Source organism: Hyaena hyaena, unplaced genomic scaffold (assembly GCF_003009895.1).
Source record: "Hyaena hyaena isolate Hyena2069 unplaced genomic scaffold, ASM300989v1 scaffold_88, whole genome shotgun sequence".
Taxonomy (NCBI): domain Eukaryota; kingdom Metazoa; phylum Chordata; class Mammalia; order Carnivora; family Hyaenidae; genus Hyaena; species Hyaena hyaena.
Window position 1 is genome coordinate 2,882,325 of NW_024080720.1, and position 22,410 is coordinate 2,904,734.

The 22,410-nt window shown below is 45.9% G+C and overlaps 1 protein-coding gene across 8 annotated transcripts in view; it reads left to right on the plus strand.

The window, feature by feature from the left end:
* The window catches only part of TNRC6A (trinucleotide repeat containing adaptor 6A), a 96,713-nt gene that overhangs the window by 59,301 nt on the left and 15,002 nt on the right, over positions 1-22,410 (plus strand). For 5 of the 8 annotated variants that reach the window (XR_005528777.1, XM_039234399.1, XM_039234403.1 and 2 more), the window contains 12 exons: positions 2,041-4,626; positions 5,970-6,146; positions 7,163-7,338; positions 8,519-8,551; positions 10,099-10,179; positions 10,466-10,517; positions 14,395-14,537; positions 15,244-15,381; positions 15,824-15,952; positions 16,377-16,454; positions 16,716-16,926; positions 19,905-20,036. Coding sequence is in view for 7 of the 8 variants with exons in the window: in XM_039234399.1 (XP_039090330.1) it covers positions 2,041-4,626; positions 5,970-6,146; positions 7,163-7,338; positions 8,519-8,551; positions 10,099-10,179; positions 10,466-10,517; positions 14,395-14,537; positions 15,244-15,381; positions 15,824-15,952; positions 16,377-16,454; positions 16,716-16,926; positions 19,905-20,036 (3,936 nt within the window). In the remaining variant the exon portion in view is untranslated. Of the gene's footprint in view, positions 1-2,040; positions 4,627-5,969; positions 6,147-7,162; positions 7,339-8,518; positions 8,552-10,098; positions 10,180-10,465; positions 10,518-14,394; positions 14,538-14,931; positions 15,079-15,243; positions 15,382-15,823; positions 15,953-16,376; positions 16,455-16,715; positions 16,927-19,904; positions 20,037-22,410 lie in introns of all 8 variants that reach the window. The other 3 variants (XM_039234405.1, XM_039234401.1, XM_039234400.1) reach the window with 3 other exon arrangements.

Here is a 22,410-nt window from a genome sequence, read left to right on the forward strand (position 1 = left end):
TGCTCTCATTTATTAAGCACCTAATTGGGATCAGATATGGTTCAAAGCACTTTTAATTATTAACCACTCAATCTTCCAGCTACTGTTTGAGCTAGTTGTTATTATCGTTCCTGCTTTACAGATGAGGAAACTAATTTGCAGAAAGATTGAAGATCTTGCCTGTGATCACACAGCTAGTAAATGGTAGAGCATCTTTTAAGTCCAAGCGGTCTGGCTACAGAACTGTGCTCTTAATTTGGCACAACTGTACCAAATTGTGCTCCGTGGAGCAGGTACTTGAAGCTGGTGTCAAACTAAATACTTTGTACAGGACAGTATAGCTCACAGCTGGCTAATGTGGTCCTGCTTGTAGCCCCATTTTGCAGACTCGGTCATACAGCTGCTGCATAGAGCCCAAACTTGAATCTTGGTGTCTGTAGAGTTCCAGCCGTGTTTTTATTAGCCACCTAGTTTTTTGGGTTTTTTTTTGTTTTTGTTCTTTTTAACCCAAGTGCTGAGTCCGGTCTTCCTCATCTGATTCACTATAACTTAACCTCTGGGCCTCGATTTCCCTGTCTACAAAGTCGAAGGTAATAGCTGTGCTCTAGGGTCGTTCCAAGGAGTCAGTGACAAAAATGCATAGAAAATACATGAGCCATGGTACTGAATAATGTTGCTGGTGGTGCAGGTGCTAGTTTATTGGTTTGTTTATGCCCAGTGAGACAGACTGTTCAGTGTCCTGTGTTTCGTGACAAACTTCATTTGGCAGTTGAAAAACCTGACTCAAACAGGGAGTGGAGATCAGAGTCTCTCAGAACTTTACATTTCATGTATTTGGTGAATTATGTATACACTTCTGGTTTCTCTCTAGCCTTTTTTTCTGCTACTCTTTTCTAGCTCATAATGTTTTGCCACTTGAAGGTTGTGCTTTGAGACAAGATGATACCAGGTGAACGTGATTTTCCACATTAGCAGTATCCTGATAGTGAGTTATATTTGTTTTCTAGGCCTCCAACCCCTGGCGGTTGGTTCATTAGGTCTGGGATGTGACTTAAACACAGTTTAAGTCTAAACAGTTATTTAGAAGCACTATATAGGATTCTGATTACCACTCTAGTCGAGAACTAAAATAGAATATAAGCGACCCCTTAAAGATCGTCTAAATGCAGACATCTTATGCAGGTTAGCATCTCTGAGGAACTTTTAACTACCAGATCCTTAGACCAAATGAGAGTAATGAATCTGGAGAAGCATTAGAAGTATGAGAACTGCCTGCCCCCTCCCTGCAGTAAAATAACTAGATAATGAGATATAGCAGTGAGGCCAAAATGACTGGATTATATGACTGGTCATTAATGGTGCCCAGTGTCTGCACTTGATTTTTTAATCATCATAATTCTGCATCATAAGCTTCTTAAAAAAACATAGCTATGAAGGTAAATTAAGTTTTTATGAAGGGGAATGGAACTAAAAATACTCTTACTTGTGTGCAGTATTTCAGGTTGAAGATAAGCACTAATGAAATGGAAATATAATGAAAAGGCTTTGTAATTTTTATAAACATGTTATAATACCCAAAACAGTTGTGTGAAAAAGCTGTTCTAAGAAAGGGAAGACGAGAAGGCATTTCTAGTATATTTCTAATAGGTTTAATCAATTTGTCCTCACCCATCTACTTCTCAGCCCCTGCTTTCTCAACACCTCTAGGCCTAGGTTGCCTCCTTATCTGAATACATTTACTACAACCTCGTCCTTCCCGACACCAAAATTCTTTTACTTGCTGATAAGGTGACAGTTTGTTCATTCACCAAATATTTATTGAGGGGGCTCTTATGTTCCAGGTGCTGCTCTAGGCTCATAAGATAACATCAGTGAACAAAGCAGCAAAGTACCCTTCCCGTGTGGGATTAACGATTGGATAAGAAACGTTGGCAGCTGGCCTTTGTAACCATACTGCCAAGTATTGTATTTTGTTAATGTAGAGGAGCCACATACATTTGTGGTGTACTTAACGTTTTTTTCAGACCCTTCACAAGTGTCTGTACTTTTCCTTTATTCTAGATCTAAACCACAATACTTCAGGATCCCATTATGAAAATTTGCAGCGGGGACCTGTGTCTTCTCCGAGTGACTCTAGCACAAATTGTAAGAATGCTGCTGTGAACGACTCCCCTGAAAAAGAAGCATGGCCCTCAGTCCCTGGCAGTGATCCAGAGTTGGCTTCAGAATGTATGGATGCTGATTCTGTCTCCAGTTCTGAATCAGAGAGAAACATCACTGTCATGGCTTCAGGGAACACAGGTGGTGAAAAAGATGGCCTTCGGAATAGCACTGGACTTGGTTCCCAAAACAAGTTTGTGGTTGGTAGCAGCAGCAATAACGTGGGCCATGGAAGCAGTACTGGGCCGTGGGCTTTTTCCCATGGAGCCATGATAAGCACATGTCAGGTCTCTGTGGATGCTCCTGAAAGCAAACCAGAAAGTAGCAACAACAGAATGAATGCTTGGGGCACTGTAAGTTCTTCATCAAATGGAGGGTTAAATCCAAGCACTTTGAATCCAGCTAGCAACCATGGTGCCTGGCCAGTATTAGAAAACAACGGACTTGCCCTAAAAGGGCCTGTAGGGAGCGGTAGTTCCGGCATCAATATTCAGTGCAGTACCATAGGCCAGATGCCTAACAATCAGAGTATTAACTCTAAAGTGGGTGGTTCTTCCACCCATGGTACCTGGGGAAGCCTTCAGGAAACTTGTGAATCTGAAGTAAGTGGTACACAGAAGGTTTCATTCAGTGGTCAACCTCAGAATATTACCACTGAAATGACTGGACCAAATAACACTACTAACTTTATGACCTCTAGTTTACCAAACTCCGGTTCAGTACAGAATAATGAACTGCCTAGTAATACAGGGGCCTGGCGTGTGAGCACAATGAATCCTCCTCAGATACAGGCTCCATCAGTTATGAATGGCACTTCCCTTTCTCACCTTAGCAATGGAGAGTCAAAAAGCGGAGGCTCTTATGGTACTACGTGGGGTGCCTATGGTTCTAATTACTCTGGAGACAAATGTTCGAGCCCTAATGGCCAAGCTAATGGTGACACTGTGAATGCAACTCTAATGCAGCCTGGCATAAATGGGCCTGTGGGCACTAACTTTCAAGTTAATGCAAATAAAGGAGGAGGCGTGTGGGAGTCTGGGGCAGCGGGTTCCCAGAGCACGTCGTGGGGAAGCGGGAATGGCGCCAGTTCTGGAGGAAGTCGAAGAGGATGGGGAGCTCCCGCACAAAACACTGGCACTAACCTACCTGGCGTGGAGTGGAGCAAACTGCCTAGCAATCAGCATTCCAGTGACAGTGCAAACGGCAACGGTAAGAAGTTTACAAATGGATGGAAATCTACTGAGGAAGAGGATCAGGGTTCTGCCACATCTCAGACAAACGAGCAGAACAGTGTGTGGGCCAAGACAGGAGGTACAGTGGAGAGTGAAGGTAGTACAGAAAGCACTGGACGCCTCGAGGAAAAAGCAACTGGGGAAAATCAGAGTAGAGATAGGAGGAAAATTGATCAGCACACATTACTCCAAAGCATCGTGAACAGAACTGACTTGGATCCACGTGTCCTGTCCAACTCTGGTTGGGGACAGACTCCGATTAAGCAGAATACTGCCTGGGACACCGAAACATCACCTAGAGGGGAAAGAAAGACTGACAATGGGACAGAGGCCTGGGGAGGCTCTGCCACACAGACTTTTAACTCAGGGGCATGTGTAGATAAGACTAGCCCTACTAGTAATGAGACCTCATCTGTATCGGGGTGGGGGGATCCCAGACCTGCTCTGCGGTGGGGAGATCCCAAAGGCTCGAACTGCCAGGGGGGATGGGAAGATGATTCTGCTGCTACAGGAACGGTCAAGAGCAATCAGTGGGGGAACTGCAAAGAAGAGAAGTCTGCGTGGAATGATTCGCAAAAGAGCAAACAGGGATGGGGTGACGGACAAAAATCAAACCAAGGGTGGGCCGTGTCTGCCAGCGACAACTGGGGAGAGACGTCAAGGAGTAACCATTGGGGTGAGGCTAATAAGAAATCTAGCTCAGGAGGTAGTGACAGTGACCGGTCCGTTTCCGGTTGGAACGAACTTGGTAAAACTAGTTCTTTTACTTGGGGAAATAACATAAATCCAAATAATTCATCAGGATGGGATGAATCTTCTAAACCTAATCCTTCCCAGGGATGGGGAGATCCTCCAAAGTCTAATCAGTCTCTAGGTTGGGGAGATTCGTCGAAACCAGTCAGTTCTCCAGACTGGAACAAGCCGCAAGACCTTGTCGGATCCTGGGGGATCCCGGCAGCTGCAGGCAAACCTCCCGGTACAGGCTGGCTGGGAGGACCCATACCAGCCCCGACAAAGGAAGAGGAGCCCACAGGCTGGGAGGAACCATCCCCAGAGTCCATACGTCGCAAAATGGAGATTGATGACGGAACTTCGGCTTGGGGAGACCCAAGCAAGTACAACTACAAAAATGTGAACATGTGGAACAGAAACGTCCCAAACGGCAGCGGCCGTTCAGACCAGCAAGCACAGGTTCAGCAGCTGCTACCGTCGTCTGCAAGTGCCATCTCCAGCAAAGAGGCGGGCGGCGGCTCTGGTAAGTTTTCACCGGATCCAGTCTGGTGGCGTCCCACGGTACTCCCCAGGACTGCAAGCCTCATTTCCCTTTACTGTTGCTGTAAGATTTGAGTCACAGATTATTTGGAGATGCATGCAAAGGGCTTTTTTAGGCTAATGCAGGAGAAGGAGAAGATGATAGGCAAGAAGATGATAAGCAAGGTAACATGAGAGAATGGAGCTCTGCCGGTGGCCATGCTGGTTGGGACCCTCACGTGCTCCATTTTTTGTTAGGAAGAGGGCAGAAGGCAGAGTCGGAAAAGTGGTGTCAAGTGGGAATGCCGTACATTTCCCATTTCTCCTGAGTCAGGCAGTTATGTCTTGGTTTTGTTATTTGACTACAGTATTCCCAGAAATACAGCAAGTATCCAAGTAGAATACTCTAAATACTGGGTGCTGAATTTGGACTTAGAAATTTATTTAAGGAGGCTCATGAAATCCAAGTCCATTAGATATGCCGTGTATCTAACAGATAATACTTTCCTGGTGGTATATTCCACTTTCCTTCCATAACAACAAATTCCCATCTCTGCAGGTTATCTTGACAATGACATTTTCACTAAGTGTCATTGGAATGCATTGTCTTTGTTAATGGAGGTTTTATTGAATAATAATCCCATTGGATGAAGTGATAGCAGTGTTTTCACAAACTAACCTCTCCGCATCTAATTAGTCTCCCAAGTAGAGTTCATTGTATTAATTTAGATTTAATTCTTAGAAGAAATAGGTATGTATCTGAGGGAAAGGCTGTTTTGGTTATTTTAAACAATGTTTATAAGGCTTTGCTCTGGACAACTTAACTCTTCAGAATTTTTAAGACGCATTGTCTGGCATATATAAAAATTGGATGCTACCTCTTGTTAGTCTGGTAGTTAATTTTTTTTTTATCCCAGAACCGTGATTTGAAAGGTTGCACTTATGGTAAAAATTTCATATGCATGCTATTACCCGGCTTGATTACTTGCTTGAATTCACTAGGTTTGGCTCAGAATGACTTGCTTTTCCAGGAATTAAATTCATCTTCAAAGGAAGATGACTTGCCGCAATTAAGGTTATTCGAAACAATTTGCTCTACACCTAGAGGGCAGTTATGAAAGAAGAGGTGAAAAAATTCACACCATGTAGTTAAGCTGTAATGATGGGAAATGATTTGTCATCTTTACATAAAACAGATGCCATCTCTTTTTGCCCGTCACAGCATCATTATTAGATACATGGATGTGAAGGTCTTCATCTTTTGTTCCTTAAGTATTCCTTCCTGCCCCTTATTCCATCACACCCCCTACCATGTGCTGATGACTTCTTTTCCCACATTTTCTAAAGGCTGGGGTGAGCCCTGGGGGGAGCCTTCTACTCCAGCCACAACTGTGGATAATGGTACTTCAGCATGGGGTAAACCCATAGACAGTGGTCCCAGCTGGGGGGAGCCCATGGCTGCAGCATCCAGCACGTCCACGTGGGGCTCCGGCTCTGTTGGTCCTCAAGCATTAAGCAAGTCTGGTAAGTTGTTGATAATCCCTGGTAGCTATTTTGTCACAGTGGTGATCTCTCATGGACTATGACTAAATAATCAGATAATGTTTATATCATTGGTAAATGTGTCCATGTATCATCATACTAGATGATTTCACTGTTTGAGTTTGTAACTCGGTTTGTTCTTTTATCATTGTGCATTTTCTTACTTTGCCTTAGCGCTGTGTTAACTATTAAGGATTTGCATATACTTCACCAAATATAAATTATACTTTACCAAATAAGATTACCTAGTAATCGTCAAGCAGCTTTTATGCCATCTGACATGAGAGACTCAATATATAGTCGCGTGGACGCGTATTCAAAATGTCTGGCTCAGGTTTCAGATAATTCCCTGAATATTATATGTAAAATGAGCAAAGTTCAGGAAGGACCTCCTGTTATTTAGATGAGCACTGTCACTATACCATAAGTTGTGTGTGGGAAAGTACCCCATAGGACTTCCAAAGGCTGAATGTAGAAATGAGATACTTTATACTTGTGACTTGCAATACTTTTTGGTCATTCTCATTGAAAGTATATATCAAAATGAATTCTTTTAAACTTCCTCCATCTTCTTTGCCCTGTGTGCTGCCATACAGAATGTTAAGTGAGTATGAACAGGAAGGCCACCATTGTTCCTTCTTAGGGACCTTCTGTTTGTAAAAGCATGGGAGATGATTCATTGAAATTTTTAATTTAAAAACATTCTGACTTAGGCATGCCTGGCTGCCTCAGTCAGTGGAGTGTGTAACTCCTGATCTCCGGGTCGTGGGTTTGGGTCCCGTGTTGGGTGTAGAGATTACTTAAAAATTCTTGCTTAATGGAACTTCTAGCTCAGTATAAAACATACACTTCTGCCATGTAAATTTGGGAAAGGAAGTAAAAATAGGGGTTTTTTTTTAGGTGTCCCTGGTCTCGCCCCACCCCATTAATGAGTGCACATCCTCCAGAAAGAATTGTTGAATTACAGCATTCTCTTTGTATCACAAATCCACAATCAGGGCCAAAATCTATGCAAGATGGCTGGTGTGGTGATGATATGCCGTTGCCTGGAAATCGCCCCACTGGCTGGGAAGAAGAAGAGGATGTAGAGATTGGAATGTGGAATAGTAATTCATCTCAAGAGCTTAACTCATCTTTAAATTGGCCACCATATACAAAGAAAATGTCATCGAAGGTAAACATTTCAAGGGCACAGCCCTTGAAACTTTGAATTCCAAAGGTAGTTTACCCTCAGAAAATCACTGTCCTGCCTGCCCATTTATGGTGACCAGTACAGTCTAGGCAGTCCCTGACTTAGGTGTAGTCTCGTGTGCGGGCAGCCGCCTAGAAAACTGTAAGGCCACAGGAACTTCCTTTCTCCCCACTGCTGCAGCTTGGGATTTCTCTCCTCCCCCCCCTCTACCAGTGCTGCCTGGGACAGCCCCTCACCGGGGGGGTGGGGGGCCCACAGCGGTGGGGATGAAGAGAAGGGCAAATCTCCATGTTGACTCTTTTCCATCCCACCACCAGTCCATCTCCCATTCTACTTCACCCGGAGTCCCCAAACCCCCCTTTATCCAGATTCACTGTCTTCCTTTCTCATCCCCTCCCAATCCGTGTCCCTTCCCTCACCCCAAAAGGTCCTGTGACAGAAATCCCTAGGAATGACCAGAGTTGTTTGGTTTTTCTCTAATATGTGGACAAATCTTATTCCCAAACCTGTTGGTACGTCAGAATCATATGGCATTTGTTAAAAGCACAACTTCCTGTACCCCGGGCCTACTGTAGTTTTGGAAATTGGACCCCAGATGTCTCTGATGCAGAGCCAGGTCTGAGACCACTGACCTAGAGCATGGGTTCTTAAGAGATGGTACTGGATGCTGGTGTCAGATTCTCTTGGGGACCATTTTCAAAATATATACCCAGTCCCCCATGTGGTTCTCCCTGTCCCTCATCCCTTTCTGAGAAACTTGTTTTTTACACCCCCCTCCCCACCCCGAGGGACCTTGCAGGTGAAATATCCAGTCGCTCCACTAGCTGGCCACCAGGCGCCCCCTCCCCTCTAATCCTGGGATTCTCAGTCTAGGACCGGCCATTTTCATTTACAAAGGTTTTCCATTTGGCTGAATTTGCCTATTGCTTGTCCATGTAGCTTATGAAGTGCTTTCCTATATTTCACATGAGCCATTTGATCCTCATGACCCTCTGAGGTAGAATATCGATGAGGAATTTGAGACTGGAAAAGGTGGTGACTTGCCCAAAGATGCATAACTTATAAGTGACAGAGCAAGGACTTAAGTTTAGGTCTTCCAATTCCAAACCCTGTGTGCTTCCCACTGGACCATGCTGTTTTGTGACTTTGTCTTTCCTTACAGGGTCTGAGTGGCAAAAAAAGGAGAAGGGAAAGGGTGTGTAGCCTTTTTACTCTTTCTCCTTTGTTTCTGCTAGTAAAAATCTTTTAGAAAGCAACTGCAAACATTTATTTAGCCTCTGCTGTGTGCCAGGTACTGTGCTTGGTGCTGGGGGTTCCAAACCACGAGGACATGAGCTGCAGCTTGGAGGAGCTCAGAGTCTAGTGTGGGGCGTAGGAGAGCTCTAAGGAGTGCCCACTTGAATTTGGAAGATGCCTGGGGGTGGGATGTGCTAAGGAACACAGTAGCCCGACCTACCAAAATGTAGAGTCTCTGGAGTGGGGACCGGAGATCTGGCTCCATAGCTAGACGAAGGGCAGGCTGTAAAGTCTTCTCAGTACTGTGCCAAAGGTTTTGAGCTTTATTCTGTTTAAAATACGGAGCCAGTGAACTTGCATAGAAAGCAACATGAACTTGGTTTTTTTTAATTACTCACTTTAAAGAAAGCTAACCAGTGATCGTATGAGAGATCATTGGCCCTGAGGAGGAACCAGAGCTGGGGATCTCAGGAAGCTTCTGCACTCATTTGGGTGAGAAGGGAGGGCCTGAATTGGGAAGCAAGAATGGATGTGTAGCACAAGGGCTGAGTGGAGAGACACTTTGGAATAGAAGGGACCAGAAGGCCTTGGCAGCCAGTTCGGTGTGGGGTGGGGTGAGAGGCAGAGGAATCAAGGATGACTTCCGAAACCGCGGCAAGGGTTAGGTGCTTGCTTCAGAGACCTGCACTTGGGGGGACTGTGAAGCTGTGTTCTGTCCCACAGTCGGAAGGAACAGGCGGTAGCAACGGGAAAGGGAGATGAAGGCAGCAGACCGAGAATGGCCCCGTGGTCTTCATATTCACGGGATACCTTGGTCCCCGTGGCTTCCAGCCTCACTGTCAGCCGGGCAGGTTGTGGACCATTCACCATTCACCCCCTCGAAGCATGTCTCAGTAGTTTCTGTACTGCCCGTGCCCAGCCAGCACCGGGCGGTTGGGGGGTCCCCAGCTCTAGCTGCTGCTGGGGTGCTGTGTTCTCGGCAACACAGATCGGAATTTTTAAAGTCTTTCATTTGGAAACATGCAGTGCTTTTTCAGCACAGTCCATGCAGCATGACTGAAGTACGGGTTACGTTGGTTTCTTTGGACGAACCCGAGAAACCTAATGACTACTTTTACATTAGTGTGGTGTGAGGGCGCCACAGATCCGGATTATTGTTCAGCTCTCAGAGCCCCATCCAGTTATAAACCGGAAGCTGTTAGTCCGAGGACCTTTTTTCCTCATGTGGGTCCTCAAGGCCCTTTGCTTCCATCTTTTCCTTCTGACTGCTTGCCTTTAGGGATTTCTCTGTACATCACAGCTATACCAGAGGACTGGAGCAAAGGAAGTTGAAAATCAAATAAGTTGATTTGTAATTGTTAATAACTCGGATAAGAGTTGGTTGAAGGAGAAATTAATTGGCTAAAAATTAGAGTTGGGAATTGTCTTAAAGTTATAGTGACCCATCGCTGTATCCAGGTCAGTAGAGGCGGCCATGGCAGCTTTCTACTCTTTTGTTTTGCAAAGGGAACCATGAAAGGTGGAAACAAACAAGAAGAAGCGTGGATAAATCCATTCGTTAAACAGTTTTCAAATATCAGTTTTTCGGTAAGTACGTTTTCCCTGCAGCCTCCTCCCCTTTTAATGGTGGTCTGTAAATTTACCCTAATTTAAGGTTTTGTTTTCTTAACAAATTATTATTTGAGTCCTGTGAGTATGCTGGAGGCTACAGTAAAATTAGCCATGAAGCCTTCTTTATTTTTATAGCTGTAGCTAAAAAAAACACGGGTCACATATCTTCTTTGACTTTTGACAAGTAATGAAATTTTTCATTTTCCATTTATTTTCATTAATAAATTAAGGCCTGCTAACATGCTCCATTTTCTTACTTCAGAGAGACTCACCAGAAGAAAACGTACAGAGCAATAAGATGGACCTTTCTGGAGGTAAATCAGGTTGAGTTTGTATTCATCACTGATGGACAGACGTATCTGTGACATGCTACTACTAAGCGAGCACTGACCTGGGCCACAAGAGGGGAGATCTAGGTTCCTGCGGCAGTATCCGTGTGCTCTCCAGCATGCGTCAGAGTGCCGTGGTTTATAAGCCTTCCAAGTGCACGTCCCTGTGCAGGGCTGAGGTCTTGGTGAAAGCAGTCTGTGATTACCTCAAACCTCCTGTCCAAGGAGGAGTTATCCAGGTTGGGTGATAGTCCTAGTAATTGAGGGAATGGGTGTGTGTAAAGGCCCAGATAACGTGACAGAGACAATATAAGACAGCTGGAGAAGTGGCAAGTAGTTCCATACATTGGGAGAAAAATTTAAATTGGTTGTGGTGGTGGGAGTGTGGTAATGGAGAAGATTTGCCTGGGGGAAGGTGCTAGAAATGAGGCAGAGACTAAAACATGAGGAGCTGGAGGGTTTAAACTTCGTTCTGAAAGCATGGGATTAAATAATTTTAAGCAGGAGAATAACATTTAGATTTATGTGTTTTCTGTTTTTTGTTTTTTTTTCTTTTTTCTTTTTTTAGTTTATTTCTGAGAGAGAGAGAGACAGCATGAGCAGGGGAGGGCCAGAGAGAGAAGGAGACACAGAATCTGAAGACAGGCTTCAGACTCTGAGCTGTCAGCACAGAGCCCGACGCAGGGCTCGAACCCACGAACCATGAGATCATGACCCGAGCCGAAGTCGGACACTTAACTGACTTAGCCGCCCAGGCACCCCTGGATTTTTATGTTTTTAAAAAATCATTATGGGAGGGGTGCCTGGGCGGCTCAGTTTAGTGTCCAGCTCTCGAGTTCGGCTTAGGTCATGATCTCACATGAGCCTCGCATCGGCCTCTGCGCTGGCAGTGCGGAGCCTGCTTGGGATCCTCTCCCTCGCTCCCTCCCCATCTCTCTCTGTGCCTCCCCTGCTTGTGCATGCGGGCTCTCTCAAAATAAATAAACTTTAAAAATAATATTAATATTAAAATTATTGTGGCTGCAGGTTGAAAATGCCTTAGGACAGGAAAGATTCACGGCAGAGGACTAATGAAAAGATACCATAACCAGTTTGAGATTTGTTGCAGGAGGATTTCAAAACTCTAAACCAAGATAGTGGGTGGGAATACTCTTAATTCCGTGGAGATTCAGGAGTTAGAATCAATGAAAGTTGATAACCAGTCTGAACCAATTCATTGTGGAAGGTGAGGGAGCGGGTGTGATAAAAGCCAATTTCCACTTTCTTGCCTTGAAAACTTTAGTAGGTGATGGTGTTATTCTGTTAGTCTGAGTCCAGGCTGGAGAGCGGACCGTGCAGTGATTTGAACAGGAAGGTTTAATACAAATCGTAGGAATTACTCGAGTGACGAGGCTCTGGCTAGTGAGAGGTAAGGAGAGCACTGAAGATAGAATAGCAGAGGTCAGGACTGAGGTGGCGTGCCCATGCAGGAGACCCAGCCTCCTGGACCCGGCCTCTGCTCCCCACACGGCAGAGGAGTCACTGTGGTGTCGCCCACACGGAACTGCAGGAGCGGTGCCCCATGGGCAGGCGTCTCACGGGAGGCGCGCTGCCACCACACCACCAGAGTGGCTGTCGGACGCCGCGGCTCCCGCACCTTCTGCCTACACGGTGCAGGGTCAGCTGGCCAAGGGAAGGATAGGGAAAGGGTCCAGATCCATTTTTTTCAGGGCAGACCATGTGAATGTGGAGCTGAGGGGTGGTGGGTCAGTGGATGGTACAGTTCGTCCCACCCTTCGACCGCCCGTCTTCCACACACACCTTCTATGCGTGCGCCTCTGTCCCACTACAGTGGCAGAGCGGCTCTGTCTGTTTAACGAGGTCCAGCTTCCTTTCTGACGCGTGGGGATGTCTGCCCCCTCACCAGACTGAGGAGACACACACAGCCCCAAGGGTCACTGCATTCATTGTTGGCGGTATTACTACCCTTCTAAGTCAGTCACAGTTGAGACAGAAAGACTAAGTTGTAAAGGGAACTTTCGACAGCTTGTGAATGAAATAAAAACGGGAAAGAGAAGGTTGGCCTAACCAGATAACCACACCCGTGTAACAAGCCACAGAAAACGTGAGAGCTTGTACTGACCTCGTTTCTGTGGTTGGTCACAAGCTGTGGTTGATGTCCGTGGCTTCCTTTTCTCAGCACCCATCCCACACTGCCCTGCTCTCACCACTTCCTCAGCACCCTGGCTTTTTTTGCTGCTGGCGTGATGCGAACCTTTGTTTCCAAAGAGTCTGAGCCCTTAATCATCCTGCCTTTTCTTGGTTGCTGTAGTTCTTCATTGACCTTTACTGGTGGGTCTGGAAATGTGAAGGAGCACCCCCAGAGAATCCCCGGGGCTCCAGAGTACTCATGGCCTTCATTCTGTATCAGAAAACCCCTTTCCCCTGGTGATCAGTCAGTCACTTCAGCCAGTAGACGAACCCCTTTTGCCTGGCAGTTCAGTGGCACAAGGAGGGGCGAAACGCCAGGTGCCATTTTCGTCTTCCAGCGCAGCAGCCTGCTGTGTCTCCTGGGAGAAGCGTTTTCTCCCTCTCGAGGACTAAGGTCTCCAAATCTGTGGAGCTGCTGGAACAGGAAGCAGGAATTGAGTGGCTTATTAGGTGTAATAGAGAAACCATGCCAACCCTCACCTTCTGATTCCCAGGCCTCTGTATTCTAGTGAGGTGGGAGGCTGTGTCTCATGAAGCAGGGTGTCTCCCAACTTGGTTTGTAACCATTTCTGCCTGTTAGTTTGGCTGGCTACGTTTGGGTGATGGTGTATGCGGTCAGACCACTTGATCCCATGGGCGTGATCCCATCGCTGTCCTACCTTTGCTGTGGAGCGAGTTCCTTGATCAGACACAGTGCTGGAAGAATAAGGCCTTCTGCCAGACGGTGGATGGCAGCAGCTTTGCAGGCAGCAAAACCAACTCCACATCCTGACTCTGGGTCTGCTCTGTGAGGATAAGGCCCTGCCGCCTCCCTGGCTCACAGAATGGCACACAAGCGGCTGTGCTGCTGTGCTGGTGGAACTTGGTGGAAATCTTTCCACAGAGCCACGTCTCACTAGAGACTCTGCTACCGAGCCGTGTGGGGTTATGTGGGGGTGCTGGGGGCACATCGAACTTCCTCCCACAGCGTCTCTCCAGCGCCCTCAACTGACAGCCTCTGCACCAACTGGCAAAGGGGAGAATGTAAAGAGCCCAGGTGTGCTTTCACTGAGCAGTCAAAAATGGTGAATTTGGAGCTGAGAGACAGTAAACCAGTATGTGGTTACTATTCAAGATGAGACATATATAGGAATAAGAGGTTCAGTAGACAAGAAATTGGGTTTGAAGTTGCAGAGAAGTCAGAATGTGGAGAGTAATGGAGAGGAAGAGCTGAGAGAGAGGAAGGTGTGAGCCTGTCTTGTCTCCAGTTTCCCCATCTGCTGAATGGCGGTGAGAATAGCAGGGATACCAGCATTAAATTAGAGCACACATTTGGGACAGTTAGTGCCTGGCACATGGTGTGCATCTATCAGATGGCACATTGTCGTGGTAGCTCTTTTTGTTATTTGTAACTGGAAACTGCTTTTATTATACAATTAAGTAGATTAAAGATGACCAAAGACGTCTTAATCTTTTTAATTCAGATTACTTGGTTCAGTAAAATGATAGTATCTGCTAAACCCAACTTGACTTGTGAGGAATGCAAGATTTACTAAATGCGAGTGCACTTTTCACGTGTCCTTGTCAAGGCAGAAGTTCTCTCGGAGGAAATACTTTGCTTTCTACTGTAAATTTCTCTGAAGCCAACTGGATTGTCTTCCTACATGGTAACATCATTTCTTGCATTTATTAGGAATGTTACAAGATAAACGAATGGACATAGATAAACATAGCCTAAATATTGGTGATTACAATCGAACGGTCGGGAAAGGCCCTGGTTCTCGGCCTCAGATTTCCAAAGAGTCTTCCATGGAGCGCAGCCCTTATTTTGATAAGGTAAGTTGTTTGTCTGTTTGCTTTGTTTCACCCCTGTGGCTAATAAACCAGTATACTTAATGACATAATTTTCTCGTTAGCTGTTAGGGCATTTAATGTAAGGTACTATATATAATCCAGTGCCAAATCCTACTACCAGATTTGTAGGTCATTCTCCCTTTTATGTTTCAATTCAGCATAGGGATTGCATTTGTATTTTCTTCTGAATCCCGTAAAATGTGTTTGGTTCTTTTTATGTACTCTAGAATTAACACTAATCTAATCTCTTCTGTTCTCTACCTGTTTCCTGTTGATGCTGGAATGTCATGTGACTTCTCTTCTGTTCCTGCAATGATTTCTCCCTTCTACTTGTTTGCTTGGCTGGTGTTGCACATCTTTCTGTCTGTCCAATCAGGATGGCATTGTAGCAGATGAATCCCAAAACATGCAGTTTATGTCCAGTCAAAGCATGAAGCTTCCCCCTTCAAATAGTGCACTACCTAACCAGGCCCTTGGCTCCATAGCAGGGCTGGGTATGCAAAACTTGAATTCTGTTAGACAGGTAAGTCCACGCGTGTACTTTAGGCTCTCTGTTGAATGCTTTGTAGAAGTACTAAGATCTCTTACATGTAGTTACTGTGTTTAAATCGATATTACAGTGTGATATTGCGACGTCTGTCCCTAAAGAATCCCACTGGTGTTCTGTTGCTGTTGTTTGGTTTTGCAGAATGGCAATCCCAGTGTGTTTGGTGTTGGAAACACAGCAGCACAAGCCCGGGGCCTGCAGCAGCCTCCAGCACAACCTCTTAGTTCATCTCAGCCTAATCTCCGTGCTCAAGTGCCTCCTCCATTACTCTCCCCTCAGGTACTGACTGCGAGCATGCTCTCCCCTGTGTGCCTGGAGACTCTTGATCCTTGAACAAGACAGCTAGGTGCTCGTCGTCATGTCGATTGGCGTCTTTGAGACGCAGCTAATGCAGGATTTGCTGTCCTTACGAACGGATGTGGGTAGGGTGAAGAAAAGCAGTCCAAGTTAAATTAAACCTGAAATTTATCACTACCTTCCGGACAGTGTCTTGAGGGGAGGAGGACAGCAGCAAAGTAAATTGGCTGCTTTAAGATTCACCCCGTCTTCTTGTTGTTAACCCAGAAAAGTTTATGTGAACAATAAAGCAGAGAACATAACCAGCCCTCCACAGTAGTAGTCCCCAGATTTCAGTGCTGTGTTGATACTCCAGCTACACAGCACATTTAGTTAGCTTTGAGTTATTTGATCAACATTATTAACTTGCCATTGTGATCCTAAGGTTCCAGTTTCATTGCTGAAGTATGCACCAAACAGCGGTGGCCTGAATCCGCTCTTTGGCCCTCAACAGGTAGCCGTGCTGAACCAGCTATCCCAACTAAACCAGCTTTCTCAGATCTCCCAGTTACAGGTGAGTCCCGCAGCGGTCCTGTTCAGTATGGGTCTCTTGCGCGTCCACGGTGTGCCAAACCCGAGACTCTGCGGGAAACGCGGCAGCAGACCAAGTGGGTGCGCCGCCCCCGGGAAGTGTGCGCCCGTCAGGGAGGACAGGTGGTGAGCTGGAAGGGCGGGGTGCTCTGTGAGCACCACCCGGTCAGGTCTGGGATGGCAGAGCAGGTAGGATGGAGTAGAGCGGGGCAGGGGGGATGTCCCTCATGAAGTGCAAGTGGAGACTGCACAAAAGCCTGAATTCAACAATGGCTCGAGGCCAGGGGGCCCCAGCAAGAGATTACGCTAGATGATGCCACGCTGTAGGTCCGCCCGCCACAGTTACCTGAAGCTTGCAGCTCCGTGACGCCGTGACACTGACAGCTTTTTTGCCGTCTCCCCTCCAGCGATTGTTAGCGCAGCAGCAAAGGGCGCAGAGTCAGAGAAGCGTGCCTTCTGGGAGCCGGCAGCAGCAAGACCAGCAGGTACAGTCCCTTCTTCCCTTGCTTCGCTTCCACTGAACTCGTTTCAGTCGAACCTGTAACAACGGATGTGAAATGCCCGTATTAAAATATAACGAAGCACATGGTGCATTTAGTCTCCGGTTTGCCCAGAGCTCGTGTATACTGGCGCCAGGTGATTGTTCAGCTTCCTGCCGGGGAGGACGTGAATTCGGCAGGTGCAGGGGAGTACCTGGGTGTCTGTAAAGACTCTGCCCATGGTGTTTCCCGATCACTTGTTTTCAGGGTCGACCTCTCAGTGTGCAGCAGCAGATGATGCAGCAGTCCCGCCAGCTGGACCCCGGCCTGTTGGTGAAGCAGCAGCCCCCGCCAGCTCAGCAGCAGCCCCTCCACCAGCCAGCCATGAAACCTTTCCTCGAGAACGTCATGCCCCACGCTACACCCGAGCTGCAGAAAGGGCCGTCACCCATAAATGCTTTCAGCAACTTCCCTATAGGTGGGTTTCTCCTTGGCCTCAGCATTCAGCTGATCCTGGGGGCCGCTGGCCTGTGTCTCCTCCCTTGGCGTCATGGTGCCGTCCCCTCGGGAGAACCGTGCCGGCTCTGTGGCTCGTCCCTGCTTCCCCCGGGGCCAGCCGATCTCCCTGCTTCCAGAAAGGCTCTCTCCATCCCAGAAAACTGTACTGTTTTAAAAACTCCCTGCTTATTTACAGTGGGCTAGAATACAGGCGAAGTTACTCTCCAGCCCCAGGTGACTTCCTCATAGGGTCTGAGGGGGAGAGGGTTGTTAGTAACCACATGCAGGAGACAGTGGAGCCGCGCCGCCTTGGGGCACAGCTGGGAAGCATGGCTTCCGTGGTTTCAGCACCTGTATTTGTCGTCATGGCCTGAGGATTTAGGGGTGATTTCTGGTGTGAGTGTGGAACACACAGGCGGGAGGGTTGCCTCTGTCACCCTTGCAGTAGCTCCCCTCTTCCCTTCGTTCCTTGTCTCCCTCTGGAAACTTCAGGCTTGTGCGTTTTCCCCCTCCCTGGGTCTCTTCTCTTTGTGCCTTTGATTATCTTTTGAGCCTTGAGTGTTGACACTCTGTTCATTTTCCTTCTGCTTTCTCGCTTTTCCCTTACAATCGTGTCTCGGAAGCCAGCTTGGTTGGTTGCCAGCCCCACCGTGTTGAAGACAGTTAGCTAGCTAGCGTGTTCTGGGCTGTAGGTGGGGGCTGGGGCCTGCTGTTACCCCTGCCGTGCTTCCCGCTGCCCCCCCCGCCCCCCGACCAGCCGCAGACTCTCAGCCAGGACAGAGAGATACTTTTTCCTGGTTAAGAGGTCTGCCTCATCCAAAGCAACACGGTTCAGTTGTCTAAGTCAGGTATTGGCAGACTTGAGCCTATTGGCCAGATTTGGCCAGTGGCCTGGTTTTGTAGAGAAAGTTTTGTTGAACACAGCCGTGCTCTTTTGTTGATGTATTTTCTCTGGTTGTTTTTGTGCTGCAACAGAGACACACAGATCTTGTGGCCCCCAGAGCCAGAGATAGTGACTCTCTGAGGCTTCACAGAAAAATGTGCCGAGTCCTGGGTCTCTTTGATGGGTCCAGAGAGCAGCAAATGTAATTGCTGTCTCCAAAAATTGGGATGATACTAGAGACTTCATGCTATTAACGTTTTTAAGTTTGATCTGCTTATCACATGAACTGTCATCAAACCCAAGTATTTAAAACTGTTTGGAAATTTTAAAATACGAACTACCATCTGGCTGCATGTTAAACAGATAATCTGATTCCCACTGAAAAGTGTTCGTTTTTGGGGGTGCCTGGATGGCTCAGTCGGTTAAGCATCTGACTTCAGCTCAGGTTGTGATCTCGCAGTCTGTGGATTCGAGCCCCACGTTGGCCTCTGTGCTGACAGAGCCTGGACCCTACTTCAGATTCTCTCTCTTTCTCTCTCAAAAATAAATTAACATTTAAAATTTCTTTTAAAAAAGTGTTAATTTTTAACAAGAATTTCAGATGATTCTGATGTTGATGGTCCCTGTATCATACTTAATAAACCCTGACTTGGGGCGCCTGGGTGGCTCAGTCAGATAAGCATCCGACTTTGGCTCAGGTTATAATCTCACGGTTCGTGCATTCGAGCCCCTTGTTGGGCTCTGTGCTGACATCTCAGAGCCTGGAGCCTACTTCAGATTCTATGTCTCCCTCTCTGTCTGACCCTCCCCTGCTCATGCTGTCTCTCTCTCTCTCTCTCTCTCAGAAATAAATAAAACATTAAAAAAAAATAAAAATAAAATAAAAAGAAAGAAACCCTGACTTAACCATCAGTTTTCTGACCTGTAGTATGCAAGATGGAAATTTCTATCCTTGCTCTGAGAGAGACTGTCAGAGTCTGATGTGTTTCATCAGCAGAGGTCAAGGAAGTTGTACCTTGAGGTATGAGAGTCTTACCCTTAAGTATAATTGTTAGAGCAGGATGTTTTTACTGTTTTTTTAATGTTTGTTTTACTTTTGAGAGAGAGGATATAAATGGGCAGAGATCAAGAGGTCAGAGGATCCAAAGCAGGCTCCACACTGACAGCAGAGAACTTGATGCAGGGCTTGAACTCACAAACCATGGGATCATGACCTGAGCCAAAGTCAGTTGCTTAACCAACTGAGCTACCCAGGCGCCCCAAGACATTTTTTCTTTTAAATGACGGTGTCCTTTGGGTGCCAACCAGTTGAAAACTTTTGTTTACAAGCAAAAGATAAACAACTGAACATGATTCTCTATATTTCTTTATGCATGGTGCTCTTGGGGGATAGCTAAAGAGATCTATTTTATTGGAGATAAACTTTAATATTTGACTTCCTTTAAGTGGTCTCTTTTTACCAAGGAAATTTATTTATTTGTTTGTTTATTTAGAGAGAGCAAGCACAGAGGGGGGGAGGGGCAGAGGGAGAGAGGGAGAATCTTAAGCAGGCTCCACACTCAGTATGGAGCCATATGTGGGGCTCGATCCTACAACCCTGAGATCATGAGCTGAGCCAAAATCAAGAGTCAGATGCTCAACCGACTGAACCACCAAGGTGCCCCACCAAGGAATTTTAAAATAATCAAAATTCTTTAGAGAAATAGGTTTCCAAAGTTAACGCGACTATAGTTTTAACAGTTTCATGGTTTGAAAACATTGGGTTATTGAACATTAGAATAGCTGTTGAGAATTTCTGTTTGATGATGTAGCCAGACTCCTCTCGATGTGATTTCTGCACAGCCTTTGCCAGGGGCCCAGAGTGTCTGTTCTGCCTGCCTTGCATGGTCTGTAAGCATTTGGCCGCGCCACATTTGTAGGCTGATATCTATTAAGGAACAGTCACAGGACATAGGATTAAAAACGTTAGGTTTGTTCCTTCTTTTTTCCTAGAAAATGGAAGTTGTGGGATTAGAATGAAAACGTGCTATATTTTCTAAAGTGGTTGTTCTACTAAAATCTTGTTTTATTTTTAGGCTTGAACTCAAACTTGAATGTAAATATGGATATGAACAGTATTAAAGAGCCACAGTCAAGACTAAGGAAGTGGACTACAGTGGACAGCATTTCTGTGAACACATCTTTGGATCAAAACTCCAGCAAACATGGTATGAAATACCTTCTTACATGTACTTTAAAAAGGAAAACAAAAACCCTGTGGAATACTAAATTTAGGCCTTTATTTTATCTTAAATGTCTATATTGGTGGCCAAATCCACGTAGAACCTTTCCTCATTATTAAAAAGTGCTTATTAATTATTAAATTTTAGTTAAAATAAAAAAGGTACAACTAACCTTTAATTATACTGTTATACAAAATCAAGATTTGGTATACTTTTGTGACTTAAAAATGATTCCCTCTTTGATGGTCGTTTAGGTTTTTGGCAATCGATTTGATTGTTCTGATGTTCTCAACATTTACTCAATTTAGTGTGGTGGGGAGGGTATTGAAAACTCCCAGCATAATTTGATTTCTATCAGTGTATAATGACACATTTTCTTCATGTATTTTATTGCTTTGTGTACACTATAGATTCAATATTATTGTCTTCTCATCTGTTAATTACATTTTTTAAGAAATATCATTTTTATCCTGTTTAATATCAGTCCATCTAGCACATGTTAGCAGAACATTCTCTGCTTTCCAAGGACCATGCCAGGTCACCTGGACTATGTAGATACACGTGTAACACGCATGCACACCGGTGAGCAGAGGTGAGCCAGGAGTAGCGCTTGCCCTGAAGGAGCTCATCATTTGGTAGCAAAAGCATGTTAGCAGCTTTCGTACCCTGTGTTAGGTGCTGGAGACACGGATCCCTATGGTAGCACACGTGGGCTGGTAACGTGCTATCCACTGGTGGGTGAGACCAGGAATGACAACCTGTCGCTGCGGTGGGTGTGGAAAGGCTTTTATAGAGAGACTATGAAAGGGGTCGTCAGGTTGACCACATGAAGGGGTAGAGAGAGGATGGCAAAAAGAGTAGAGCATTTGAAAAGTTCAGATGCAGGACAGCCTGCTGGGTTCTGTTGTGTGTGCGTGTCATGGAGGTGAGGGGGCAAAGGGAAGAAGGAGAATCTAGAACAGTAGAAGCCAGAATGGGCAAATCAAAGACTACTTTGTGCCATAAATTGTTTTAAACTTTAAATCCAGAGACGTAGAAGACTGCAAGCAGTGGAAGTGAGGCAGAAAGCAATGGATAAGGAGGGAGTACACCAAAAAGAGCCTTAGAGTTAAGGACGGAAGGGCTGGTAACTAACTTAACTCCTCATGCAAAGACCTGATTATCCGTAATGTATCCTGGGCCTCTCCTCCTTCAGCCTAACCCCCTGGACCTTTACAACTGGGCTCGGGTTGGAGGGGGGTGGGGGGGGATGCGCATCTTGGTGACTCAGTCAGTTAGGCATCGTCTTTGGCTCAGGTCATGATCTGGCAGTTTGAGTTCGAGCCCTGTGTCAGACTCTCTGCCGGCAGCTGGGAGCCTGGAGCCTGCTTTGGATTCCGTGTCTCCCTCTCTTCTGCCCCTCCCCTGCTCATGCTCTGTCTCTCTGTCTCAAAAAGAAATAAAACATTAAAAAAAAAAGTTTTTTAAAAAAATTAGGACCAGAGGCTCTAATTTTCTTCTAGCTCAGAGAAAAATCTGAACTAGAATAAGGTTTGGTATTCATTAGAATGTTGAGGTCATGGACACAGATGAGGTTGCCCAGTGTGACAGAGCCCAGAAAGGAACAAAAGCAGCATCCTGGTGCAGCTCATAGTGAAAGGAGTGGCTGGAGAAGTGAGGTGTAGAGAGCCAGAGAAACGCTTCTGTCATATGGTTTTCTGCCTTCTTCGGGTAAAATGGAGTTTTCCATGTTTGCCTTATGTATCTGAGCCTCAGTTTCTTTGTACAGATGACCACTTGCCTTCCGTGCACCTCTGTGGCAGGTGTGATGTCCCACATGCATCCTGTAGTGCTCAGCATCCTGACTTTACAGCGCACACGGGTGCATGGTGCATGTCAAACACATGGGGTCCACGGACAGCATAGGTTTTGAAGTCAGACACACTTAGGATTCCATCCCGGTTCCTAAACTCTTTAAGCCACAGTGTTAGCATCTGCAAAAAGAAATGAGACTTCCCAGAACTGTTGATAGGACTGAATGCAGTGACAACTGTCAAGCTCTATGGGCAGTGGGGCCTTCCTGTGCACAGCCCACTCGCGTGTGCTCTTTACTGGCTTCAGTTAATAAAGCAATCTCGTATTTATATTTGATCTTCTTTTTCAATTTAACATTGATCATTTTTTTCACTGCATTTTTATTATGTAGACTGTTTTGCTTAAACCTGCATTGTGAACAGTAATTGTGTTTTAGTTATTAGCTTAAACAGTAAATACTTTTATTCCTATATATGTTCTAGGCATGTGCTCCTCTTCCATATAAGGATGAGGTTGATACTTTTTCTTTGCTCCAGTTTAGATCCTTGCTATTCTTTATTTACTT